The sequence below is a fragment of the Sphaerodactylus townsendi genome, linkage group LG07 (genome assembly GCF_021028975.2).
Source record: "Sphaerodactylus townsendi isolate TG3544 linkage group LG07, MPM_Stown_v2.3, whole genome shotgun sequence".
In the NCBI taxonomy this organism is placed as follows: Eukaryota; Metazoa; Chordata; class Lepidosauria; order Squamata; family Sphaerodactylidae; genus Sphaerodactylus; species Sphaerodactylus townsendi.
The window spans coordinates 28337126-28350108 of NC_059431.1; the positions used below are offsets into that span (position 1 = coordinate 28337126).

The following is a 12983-nucleotide window of genomic DNA, read 5'->3' on the forward strand; positions in this document are numbered from 1 at the left end:
GAGGCCCAGGGACAAGGTAAGTGCTGGGTGGGGGAGGCGTCCCGAAGCCGCTGCTGTTCGCTCGGCAGCGGCTTCGGGGCGGCGTTTCCCCAACAAGAGCGCTTCCGAGCGCTCTGGGGAAACGCCGGCTTCGGGCCGGGCGGGCGGCGCGAGGGCGGCGCGGCTGCGATGCAGCTGCGCCCCCTGTGCGAATGGCGGCCTGGAGACGGCATTTTTGCTGTCTCCAGGCCGCCATTAAATGCCCGTGCAGAAACGGCCTAAGACAGTGTCTTATATTAATTTTTGCTCCCAAAGATGTGCTATGTCTTATTTTCAGGGTAATGGCCCCCTACATTCAACATATTACCATAGCCAAATACCGATGGGCCTTTTCTAGAGCACGGTTTGACGCATTTCCATCATCTATGCTTATAGGCAGATTTGGGAAAACCCCTTGGCATTTGAGGAAATGTGTTTGTAACTCTGGGGACGTTGATTCTATGATACATATCTTGTTACACTGCATGCTGCATAAGGCAGAAAGAGAGCTCTTTATTTTACCTCTGCTTGTGCAACACAGCTTGATAATTGCAAAGGATCCTGACCAAGAGATTAGGAAAATGCTGTTGGAAGACAAGGATGCAACCATCTCCCAGCAGGTAGCAAAGTTCTGTGCATTGGCGTATAAAAAACGCAAGGGCCTACTTAATCAGGGATGAGCTGAAAGCCAAACATTCATGTAAATGGTTAGCTGTAATAATTGTTGTAATTTGCTGTTGTGAATGTGTGCTGTTGTTTTGTTTTGTCTTTGCTGGCCTTTGGCCGTATTAAACTATCTATTAAACTATTCCTCTATTATATTTTCAGGGGATGTCTTATTTTTCCTGTGTTCTGTTCGTCGGGCATGCTTCCAAACAAACACTTTGCTATGTCTTACTTTTGGGGGATGCCTTATATTTCGCACTTCAGCAAAACCTCTACTACGTCTTATTTTTCGGGGATGTCTTATATTAGGGGAAACAGGGTACTAAGAACATAAGAAAGAGCCTTGCTGGATCAGACCAGAGTCCATCCAGTCCAGCACTCTGCTACTTGCAGTGGTCCACCAGGTGCCCTTGGGAGCTCACATGCAGGATGTGAAAGCAATGGCCTTCTGCTGCGGCTGCTCCCGAGCACCTGGTCATTCTGTTCATTTAAATGCCAGGCCATCATTAAATGCTTCAGTTGCAAAATCACTATCACGTATTCATGGAAATCACCCTTTGAAGGATTTCTTAAGTTTCCTCTCCCACCATGTGTAGCACTAGTGTGGTATAGTGCTTAGTACCAGATTAGGGTCCAAGGGGACCTGGGTTTGCATTCACACTCTGTTCATGGAAGCTTGCTGGGTACCCTTGGGCCAGTCACACAACCTCAGCATAACCTACTCATAGGGTTGTTGTGAGAATAAAAAGGAAGAGAATAATAAGAACCACACTGGGGAGAAATAAATTTCCAGGGTGCGCTGAATCTTTATTTAGAGCTCCTTTCCCTTGCTGTTTAGAAACCAAAGACAGCTCCCAGGCACCCTGACAAATTAAGACAAGATTGGAGATAACATTTAAAGTTATTTTAAAAGTTTGATAGAGTATTAATAGTTTTCTAATGGAGTACTGAATATTTTTAAAGATTTCACTGATGGGGCAAGTTTATGGAGAGAACCACCCATGTCCTTACACAATTTTTAAAAATCTGAGCAGCATCATTAGAGAGTTTCACTACAAGCTATCAATAGATTTTACAGACTACTATGGTATATTATGATTAGAAACACAGTGAACAAGCCCTTCACTGTGTGCTATTATATACTGAAATGGGTATCACAAAAGTGACCATCTGGGTCAAAGAGAACTCTGCATAGCAACTATAAACTTTTTAAAAGTTGCCTGTGCAGCTCTGTAAATTAAAGCAGTATCATAGGATGCTCTGTGATGTGAAATCTACATAGATGTAAGAACTGTGAGTTTTACCATCGATCTCACTATATCTGTTTCACGTTTGCTTTGGAGGTAATAAATATGGGCCAATGACAATATTCTCCTGTGGGATTTCAGCTAATTCCTATCTGCTTGCCATGTTTTCTTCTGAAGCCTTTAACAGAGATGCTGAGGTGAAATCTTCACAAATCCCCCCCAAACATTTAGATTGTATTATCTCCAATGCAAGTTGGAAAGGAGTAAAGAAATTTCTGTAGTCTAATTACTTTATTTCCTTTAATATATTTCCTTCAATAAACAATCCTTCATAGCACATCTGGATAATTCCCTTTTTTGTTTTATTGTTCTCCCATGTTTGTGAGGAACACACCATCTCCCATCTCCATAGGAACTTTCTGTGCTCCTATCTCAGGTTATTGACAGGTGCTTTTCTTTTTACATTAGATAGTTCCATTCATCACCATTAAACATATTAAAGTCTCATATAGTCACTAATATAATACAATATAGTCGCTAATATAATCACTAAATGTAAACACAATTGTCACTCATAAAATAATTATGAAGATTATTTCTCATCCTATGTGTGATACGTAGCCTATTTGCATTTTTGCTAAGTGCAATGGTGTTTTGTTTCGGTGCTGTTGAGCCTTATAGCTGACTTATGTTCAGAGGTGTGTTGTCGTTGCCTGCCTCTGCATCACAACTCTGGTGTTCCTTGGAGATGCCCATCCAGATACTAACCATGGCTGACCCTACTTAGCCTCAGCGATCTGATGAGATCAATATAGCCCGGGGCTCTCCAGGTTCTATCAATTGTACCTAAGTGTACAGGCCGCTAGCCAAATCACCACAGATACTGACTGATAAGCTGGATTGGCCCTGGTTAGTACTTAGATGGGAGGCCACCAAAGAAGCCCAGGGTAACTATGCAGAGACAGGAAATCTGTCTGAACATCTGTCTGAACATCTCTTGCCTTAAATCCTTTGGTGTTACCATGACTTGGCTGTAACTTTACACTACCAACAAGTGTGCAAAACTACTTTCCTTTCCTTGCTGTGACCTACGTTTTATTCACAGAGACCAAAAGCATGACAGGGTATTTATTTTCCAAAGATGTCCTCATGCATGGAAGAAGTTGTAAGGAGGACAAGTAGGATACTGTTTCAACATTCATCTTCCTTCTTGTCTGTTGAAATTGCCCCCATGGCTTTACAGCATTTTGGCACATGCAAATACACACAAGGTCATTCACTACAAAGCATAATTATAGTTAATACAATACTAAATTGCTTCTTTTCTAAATGCTTAACAGCTGTTAAGAACAAAACAGAAGAAAGGGGAGAAAAAAAGGCCATTGCAGATATGTTACCAATAAAAGTTTTATTAGGTAAAAGTATTTACAGTACTGTTGTCTTTTCTATGGCTTAGTAATGAACTATGTTCTGAATAAATAAGTACACAGGCAATATACACCATTTACAACTTCGGTTTGTTATTAAGAATAATGTCAGTGCAACATGGGACAAATCTGATGTGCAAAACAGAATTTGAAAACTATTTTTTAAAAACTGGTTGTTGTGGGTTTTCTGGGCTGTGTGGCCGTGGTCTAGTAGATCTTGTTCCTAACATTTCGCCTGCATCTGTGGCTGGCATCTTCAGAGGTGTATCACAGAGGGAAGTCTGTTACACATTGTGTCCAGTAACAGACTTCCCTCTGTGATACACCTCTGAAGATGCCAGCCACAGATGCAGGCGAAACATTAGGAACAAGATCTACCAGACCACGGCCACACAGCCCAGAAAACCCACAACAACCAGTTGAATCCAGCCGTGAAAGCCTTCAATAATATATTTTTTAAAAAGATTAGCAATGCCACTGCTAACCAGATTTCATTCTACACTGACATCACAGCCTCCACTACGAATAAATATAAATACCATGTAAAAATCACCAATTAAAAAAAACTATCAAGAAAAAGGGCAAAATGAATACTGTTATTTTAGAGGTATTAAAACCATCAGTGAACTTTCTTTGCACTAACAAAAATTACAAGCTTCCAAATGAATGGCCACAAATTGGGCTTCAAGTATAGCTGCCCCCCTCCCCAATTTATCTCATTTATCCACAAGCAGACATTGTTCTGAAATCTCAGGGGGTAACACGAGAGGCAAAGAGTCTTCATTCAAAGACACCAGTAAATGTAGTTTGTCCAGACAATCCTGTAAAATATCTTCTGAATAGTCACTTAAATGCAGGTCCAGTGGTTTCTGGTGGTGTAACATCTGGTCAGCCAGCCCCAAGCAGCAGACGGCTAGCAAGGAAGGCATGTATTTGTTAAAAGCATAGTCAGCCAGGCTAAGTTCAGCTACACCTTTGGCCAGGATCTTGGCATTGTTGGCCTCCCAGGCATCAGCCTCACAAGCTTCCATTCGCACGTATGTGAAGTACTCCAAAAAGAAGTTAATGGTGGGGGCTGCCAAGTTGAAGTAGAGCTTGTTCAGCACGATGCACTCCAGATTGCAAAGCTGCTGGTGGGAGAAAGTGTCACAACAAAGAGCTAAGAGCTGTTTCACCTTCGGGGGGTGCACTTCTACCTGAAAGACACACATGTACAGAAAGCAACGCATGTTATAAACACGAAGTATGTCTGGGAAGCATATCAGGATGTAGTTCCAAAAGTTCTGCATTTTGCTACAAGAATACATTATAGCTGACTGTCACACTCCTAAAGGTAACATACGTCTCAGAACCTAATTGCACATTATTTTGTTCCCTGAGTTTTCCATAGGGTGGTGTAGTCCAAGGGTACTTGCCAGTTTTCCTGCTTGTAACAGTTCCTATGTGCACAGCACCCATTTCAGATTGGGACCAAGGCATTTGAGAAGGAGGGGACCTCAGCTGTTTTCTCAACTAAATCAGGGTGCTGTTTGCGCCACTGGGGCCTCCCATAATTTGCAACTCACAGGAAAACTATTTATTGAATTCATTTACAACTCACCTCATGGCAGGTGTGGGGATTCGAACCTGGGTCTCCCAGATCCTAGCCCAATACTCTTACACTACACTACACCACACAGTCAGTCTGTTAGGGGACATGTCATGGTTTCAATCTTAAATGGGCCCCATGTCCCTGAAAACTGAGTTGCTAGTCAGGAATGAACAAGCACACATACAGACTGCTCCTGAGGCAGTCTCAGAGTTCTGCCTAGGACTAGTTTCAGAGAATAGTCACGCTGGTCTGCAGTAGAAGAACTAGGGTTGAGACCAACAAGATTTTCAGGGTGTAAGCTTTCAAGAGTCAAAGCTCCTTTTGTCAATTTGACAAAGTGACTCTCAAAAGCTTATACCTCAAAAATACTGTTAGTCTCAAATGTGCTAATGCAGTGATGGCGAACCATTTTGAGACCGAGTGCCCAAACTGCAACCCAAACTCCACTTATCTATCGCAAAGTGTCAACACGGCAATTTAACCTGAATACTGAGGTTATAGTTTAGAAAAAAACAATTGGCGTGCGTTACTCAGGAGTAAGCTTGGTGGTAGTCGGTAGCTTTGCTTTGAAGCAACCGTGCATCTCTTCCAACGGATGAATCACGACGCTACCCTGTTTCCCTGAATATAAGACATCCCCGAAAAATAAGACATAGTAGAGGTTTTGCTGAAGTGCGAAATATAAGGCATCCCCCAAAAGTAAGACATAGCAAAGTGTTTGTTTGGAAGCATGCCCGACGAACAGAACACAGAAAAATAAGACATCCCCTGAAAATAAGACATAGCGCATCTTTGGGAGCAAAAATTAATATAAGACACTGTCTTATATTCGGGGAAACACGGTAGGAGGGTTTATTCAGAAGCAAGCCCCATTGCCAGCAACCGAGCTTACTCCCAGGTAAAGGATTGCGCTTTTGTTCTTTGCATGAAAACCAGTGGGGTTTAACAGCACTTAACAGGGTTACCTACACTGTTTTCCAAAACTTGGTCATAGGTTTAATGCTAATAATCGAGCCCAGCGAACCAGGCCGGCCTAGAAGTGGGGGGGGGGGGGGCACTCTGTTTGCACGTGCCCACAGAGAGGGCTCTGAGTGCCACCTCTGGCACCCGTGCTATAGGTTCGCCACCACTGTGCTAGTGGATTGGTATCTGCCAAGGACTGTGTATTGGGATGTTAGGCTTCTGATATACTTGCTGTTGCTGTCTTGGCATAGGGGGCGGGGAGGAGTGCTGACTCATAGGTAACCCTGCCCACATGCCAGCCTAAAGATTGATACTGGCGTTGCAGAGATAGGGAGCCCATTCTCTGGCAATAGCCAGGTCTATCTACAAGTAACCTACAATAATTGTTTTACTGTCCTCATGCTCTTAGCTTGCTTGCCATATCAGCACATTTTCAGATGAATAGCCAAGGAAGAATGTATCCTCAACATGATGCAGTAGCCCTGCTGAATGGATTCTCATTTCCAGCCACAAGTAGACCCCTGATGTCATTGCCTCCCCTGATTATCTTAACCCAGTAGCCCTGCTGAATGGATTCTCATTTCCAGCCACAAGTAGACCCCTGATGTCATTGCCTCCCCTGATTATCTTAACCCAGACTCTGTAACTCACTTCTTCCGACCAATGCACTCGATTGTTTCTCAAACAATCCATCCAGAGACTTCCCAGAGGTTGCTTGACACACCCAGAGGTAGTCCTTTACCCTATAAATATCCTTCCTCCCAAAGGACCAATTGTCCAGTGCCTTTCCGTCTTTGTTACTGAGCCCAACAGTTGCACGCCCCCCTCCTCCCGGAACCAAACGCTGGCCATTTGGCTCTGAACCCTTCACGTCGTCATCAGGTCATATTACCCACATACCCCATACATCTTTCTATTCCAAATCCATTTACCAACCTATCTACTTCTTAAGAACTCTGTGTGTGCATGCTTACTGCATTGAATCAAATGCTTGTGAACCCCTTATCCCTACAATAAAGATTGTCAAATTTGCATTATATCCTTCTCTGTGGATTTTCTTCCAAGAGCTGATCTTCGTATACACTGGTATTAAAGATTCCTTACTCAGCCTCTTGCAACATTAATAAGCAGTCTGCTCGAAGTTAATATTCCCCACTATATTGAGAGACTGTGTCTCCACTTTGGGTAACATTGCTATCTGGAATCCAATAAACACAATTTATGATCCTGTTACATTTAAAGTCTGGAAAAGCCCCAATTTTTAATTTTAAGATGTGATACACTATTTACAGCACAAACAAAAGAGAGGAACAAACTTAACCCTAAAAAACTAGAATTAAGTACCTAGAAGGTCAAGAAAATGTTTACAGGGGCTCTACGTGTACAACTTCTAAATGTCAAAACCACATATATACTTATTACACATTAAAATCATCTGCACAATAGCCTACCTCACACATACAAAATCACACTTACAATACACAGACGGATCCAATAGGATACTTTCTTGATCCTAACAAACAGATGCTTTTTGGCCAAATGGCCTTCCTCTGTGGTCAAAATTAATACAACAATGCAGTGTCAAGCTTCAAGACTACAAGTAACAGTTATAAAGCGTTTTTATGACTGAGACTAATTGTTGAAGAGTTTCTCAGATTGGCACCCAGGTCTTCCACACAAGGTTACACTCTTAGAAAGTGTAAAACAATGTGCCAATCATGCCCAATTCTGCTAGGGCAAAACCTTATAATGCCTCAGTCATAGGAAATCCTTCTAGTCTGGACTAAAAGGATTATAAAACAATTTTTTAAATAAAAGCTACTCTGTTACTAATGTCTTAACTAGACTAACAGCCCAATCCAGAGCCCTAGGGCTGCTAAGGACGGTGACACTTCCGCGCTGCCCCCAGGAAGTTTTTTGGTGGTGCAGGAAGGCAAAATACAACAAAGCCTCCCCGCCACCAAAAAACCATTCATTGATCTCAATGGGCTAAGTCCTCGCCCAGGGCGCTGGAGTCCTGGGAGGCATAGGCGGGGTAAAAGCCAACTAAGGTCAGCTCCACCCCCAGCCACACTCCAGAATGCTCCCACTTCATTGTTGGAGCCACAGGGGCACTGAGCAATTGCCCTTCCAGGCAAAAGTGACCCAGGAAGGACAAATTCCCTGGCGTAGGACCTCATCACCTCCACAGCTCCCTTGGGGTTCCACCCTGAATCAGGCCATTAGAAAACAGTGGGCCACTCCCCACTTACCTCTTCTAAGTGCAACGCCACAGCGACCCCGCGTAGAAAAGCCTCCGTGGCTTTTGACCACGGAGACATTTGTTCCCTACTCATTTGCCATTCAGGAAATAACGTGGGGGAGCAAGAGCAGGAGTTCCGTGGCAATCGAGCGTTCTGATTGGCTGGCACACATGTGCGTCATGGACACGTGGAAGTGGCGGCCAACCGAAGGCGGGCCTCCATTTTGATTGGCTGACACGAGAAGTTGTTTTTGATAAACTCGCACGCACCTACCCGCAGCTAATTGATTGGGCAGAAAAACGAAAGTGAAAATCAGTTTCGGTTTCACCAACCACTCCACAACCCGTCGATAAACTCAGCGGCACTTTGCCGTGAATGGGCGCTGCCAAGCCGCAAAGCCGTAAAGCTCGAGCAAAGGGAGCAATGTTGGCACGTTGCGTTGTGCACACGTCTCAATTTCCACGAGAGTGCATTGTAAAAGAGGATGTCGCCTCGTGTCTACGTCATCACGTAGCTTCATGTCGCGCACTTTCTGATGGGGAGACCCTCCCTAAACAAAATGGAGGATCCTTTTTCCTGATTGGCCAGAAAGCTGTGCGTCACAGCGAATCAACCATGCATAAACAGTCGAGGTTCCCCACCACCCCACGGCAACCGCGGGGTTTTGGAAAATGTTGCTCTTTGAAGAGGACCTAATTTGACGCGCGCCAAGGAAGTGGGAGAGCGGCAAATTCTGGGCAGCTGCGCAGTGGCCGCTGGTGATGTGGGGAACGTCCAGGATCCCCGTGTCTTATCAAGAGGTGACCCCGCGGCTTATGGTGAGTGGGGAGCGGGCCAGTGAGTAGAGAGAGTATGTGAAGTATTATCAGGCAAAAGACTACACAATTTTTGGACAGACCATATGCATTAGAACAAAATGCTAGTCTCTTTGTATCTTGATGAACTAGAATTCAGACTTCCCTGATTAGTTTTGGGGTATTCCCAGCCATCACAGTTCAAAGCAATGTCTCTTCTCTAAGTTGTAAGCTAACTCTAAATAAGCTTGCTGTTCTAAATTCTCTCTCTCTCTCCAGTAGCAAATGCTGATTTCACCACCTTAAAAGTGGAAACCTTTTGGTACCTGTTTACAAGCAATGAAGAGGGTGGTAACCCCTAGGAGTTGGAAGCAGTCAGCTGCCACTGGGGTTGTGGTGAGAAAGCGGTCTAGAGTGTTTACTGCCAGGCATAAGGACTCAAAGGAGAAGCCAAAATGTTTGTGCACTGGTATTAGCCAGCTGATCAGTTTGCACCGGGACTCTGCAGTTACCTGGGGAGCAAGGGGAAACAAGAGGTTAGGAAGCAAAAAAGGCTTTAGAAAGACCTGAAAGCAGCTATTTGCAGCATTAATACAAACAAAAATATTAACATGAAAGTACTTCAAAAAACTCTCTAGTGATATACTGTTCTTGATCCTGATTATTTCACAGTTAAGTGCTGCCTTATGAGTACATAAAGTATTTTAAGGAATAATTAAAACAAAGGAGGAATTCAATGAAGAGGAGTTTTGATTTACACCCCACTTTTCTCAACCATAAGCAGTCTCAAAGTGACTTACAAACTCCTTCCCTTCCTCTCCTCACAACAGACACCTTGTGAGGTAAATGTGGCTGAGAGAGGTCTCTGTGACTAGCCCAAGGTCACCCAGCAGGCTTCTTGTACAGCAGTGGGGAAACAAACTGGCTCACCAGATCAGAGTCTGCAACTTATGTGGAGGAATGGAGTATCAAAACTGGTTCTCTAGATTAGAGTCCACTGCTCTTAACTATTATACCACACTGCACATCTACTCCTTGTGCTTGCAATTATTTTCCTTATGCAGGTCCACTTCTGTCTCAGTGACTTCCAAGGGAAGTTGATGAAGCTTCAGTGAACGGAACAAGACATTATAGCTCCACATTCTGATTAGTTGAGAGAAGTCTATCCATCACAGCAACAAAAAGCTGAGTTTACAGTGCCAGACAGATATGAGCAAAACTGTTTCTTTGAGTGTTAACTACAACCAGAACTGACACTTATATTTAATACTGACAGCATCCAATTCTATTTTGTGTGTGTATCTATAGATTTTTGCTGACAAGTTGCAGCCAACTTATGGTTACTCCACCATAAGGCAATAGATGTTCAGAGGTGGTTTGTCATTGTCTGTCTCTGCGTAAGAAATCCTGGATTTCCTTGGTGGTCTCCCAACCAAATGCTAACCCTGCCTAGCTTCTGAGATTTGATGAGATCAGAGATCTGATGAGATCAGGCTAGCTGAGGCTATTCAGGTCAGGGCACGTTGTGTATATTGGATCCTAATTCTATTGGCCATCCCTTGTACCTCTGTACCAGTTTGTGAAAATAATTCAAAAGTCTGCTCTGCCACAGCAGCTGCCAAATGCATACACGTAGCAAAACACAGATAGAAATGTCATGTATGTTCGTTTCCCTTCATGTGTGAAGTGGATTTAAAACTGCAAGAATAATTTTTGTGGTTCATGGAATCTATCCTTGGTGTAAAAACTGTATGATCAAAGAACGATAAACTCTTTTGGGGGGCAAAAATGCTTAGGTGCCTTCAGAGCAAAAGATTTCAAAGGCATAAAACCCAACCACCCCACATTGTTCACCAGTAACCTCCATCGACCAATTTCAGGAAGCAAGTGAGACTATCTAGTAAACTATAAACAATGGGCACAAAGATTTGTAAAATGTTTAGGTACGCGTTCTCTGAAGATGTTCAGAGGAAAGCAACATGTGGGGGGAAGAAAGACATAAAACATAATGTGACAGACATATATATTACACAATACAAATATATAGTACAAATTACAAAAGAATGCACCAAAGTACAGGATGTATAATAAAAGGCTGCAGAAAAGAGAAGGGCTGTCTGGATTTTAGCATCTACAAATGATCAGATTCTATGATCAAGGGCTCTTTGCCATCTGTAACAACTGTTCCATCCTAAAAAGTCACACCATCCTAAACAGTCACACTAAGTTCAGTGGACTTAAAAGGGGGTTGCTCTACCTAGGATGGCAATTTTATCCCCAGACTGCTTCAGAGGCTCAGATTCCAACCATCAAGGATTCAACTTCCCTGCTGTTGTAAGTTTAGGACTGCAACCTCAGGCAGCAGAAATTAAAATTTCCTGGTAGTAAACTCCATTGAATCACCTGGTACTTAGTTCCACACAAGATTAGGATTGCTCCCTCTGCCTCTGACTATAACTCCCAAATGTCCTTTGTGTCTTAGAGCACTGTTTTAAACACAAGTATATATGCACATATAATTGTCACATGACAGTCAGTATACATGCAGGTTCCTGCACATGTTTTCCTTGCAATAATATATAGTGAAGAAAACCTTAAAGAGTAAAGAAAATAGCAAAACTAGTTCTGGTGGGCTTTCCAGGCTGTGTGGCCGTGGTCTGGTGGATCTCATTCCTAACGTTTCACCTGCATCTGTGGCTGGCATCTTCAGAGGTGTATCACAGAGAGAAGTCTGTTAAACACCAGACCCTGGCCACAGAGCCCGGAAAATCCACTAGAACCAGTTTAATCCAGCCATAAAAGCCTTTGAAAATAGAAAAAGTCTTTTACAAGGAGGTGTTCCTGCCATTTGGATACTGGAATGCAGTAGTTTCTCTCTAAGCTTCATCATTTCATCATTGACCACCTGCTGTCTCTCTGTGGTTTTCTTTACTGTTTCTCTGTGCTCTCTCAAAACCACCTCTGATCAGATTTTGAGAAAGAATGGAAGGACAGCAAGGAAACCACAGAAAGATAGCCCACAATGCTGTGAGGAAACTAAGGGAAAATACCCCTGCAGTTTGGCACCCTAGCCACAGAAGAAGCCAAGGGGAAAACAAGAATATAAAATCACACAGGTGAGCTGTGCACTGTCTGAAGTGAATGGATCCCACAAGGTTAACCAAGTCAGTCCAACAAAATGAAGAATCCTGTGGCACCTGAAAGACCAATATGATAATCAGAGCATAAACTTTTGAGCCCAGGAAACCTTATACAACAATAAATGTAGATCCTTTTATTGTAATAACTCCAGATGAGCAGCTGTCCGGAGCTGTGTCACAAAGTCCAAATCCAACAGCACTTTAAGGGCTAACCATGTTTATTCTGCACTGAACGTTGTCAGCTAAATCTGGCTTCACCAGATGCATCTACAACAGGTTGATGATTATATGTGAATACTAAGGCATCAATAACAGCTAGAGTGAAGATATGACTCAAGAAAGCTTATTTCCTAGCCCTTAAGGTGCCATTGAAGCCCTGTTTTATTTTGTAATAATAAACGCATGAAATGCCCCAGACCGTCTTCTGTTACAAAACTTGTCCACATTGGTATTCAACTTTTTTAAAAACCCTCTTTCGATGCCTCCCAGCTCGCAACGCAGCCGCTTTCGGAAGCCTCCTGCTTACTTGTGGCTGCCTGGCCAGCGGGTCTAGTGGGTGGAACCTGCCCTCCATCTCCTTTCGGAAGCGGTACCAGCTCTGCCCGTAGTCGCGGAAGACCTGCAGCTCCAGCGGGTGCATCTGGCAGGCGCCCGAGGAGGAGGAGGAGGAGGAGGAGGAGGAGAACCGGCCGGCAGTCCGCCTCACCGGGGGGGCCTTGCACTTCTTGACCGGCGCGCGGGGCTGGGGGCCAGCACCGGCGCCGTCCTGGGGCTCGGCCCGCTCCTCGGGGGTCACGTCTTCGGCCCGCCGCCGCTTGGCCGGAGCGCTCTGCTGTCTGCTCAGCGCCGCCTCGGCAGGGCTGGTGGTCACCATGTTGACTCCTCGGGGCAGCC

General features: G+C 44.0%; 1 protein-coding gene across 1 annotated transcript; it reads right to left on the reverse strand.

Moving 5' to 3' along the window:
• Window positions 1-3769: 3769 nt before the first annotated feature.
• Window positions 3770-12983, reverse strand: CCNO (cyclin O). Its single transcript, XM_048504036.1, has 3 exons — window positions 12616-12983; window positions 9276-9461; window positions 3770-4554 (listed from the first exon to the last, which is right to left on the reverse strand). Exons 1-3 carry the CDS (start codon window positions 12961-12963, stop codon window positions 4075-4077), a joined length of 1014 nt encoding a protein of 337 aa, XP_048359993.1. The 5' UTR covers window positions 12964-12983; the 3' UTR covers window positions 3770-4074.

What these genes read in the sequence shown, in the direction of transcription:
- CCNO (XM_048504036.1), bottom strand. Translation starts at nt 12,963, where the DNA reads ATGGTGACCACCAGCCCTGCCGAGGCGGCGCTGAGCAGACAGCAGAGC. An exon ending in CGCTGGCCAGGCAGCCACAA is followed by an intron (nt 9,462 to 12,615) that starts GTAAGCAGGAGG and finishes CTTGCTCCCCAG; the next exon opens with GTAACTGCAGAGTCCCGGTG. An exon ending in TCTTCATTGCTTGTAAACAG is followed by an intron (nt 4,555 to 9,275) that starts GTACCAAAAGGT and finishes TGTGTCTTTCAG; the next exon opens with GTAGAAGTGCACCCCCCGAA.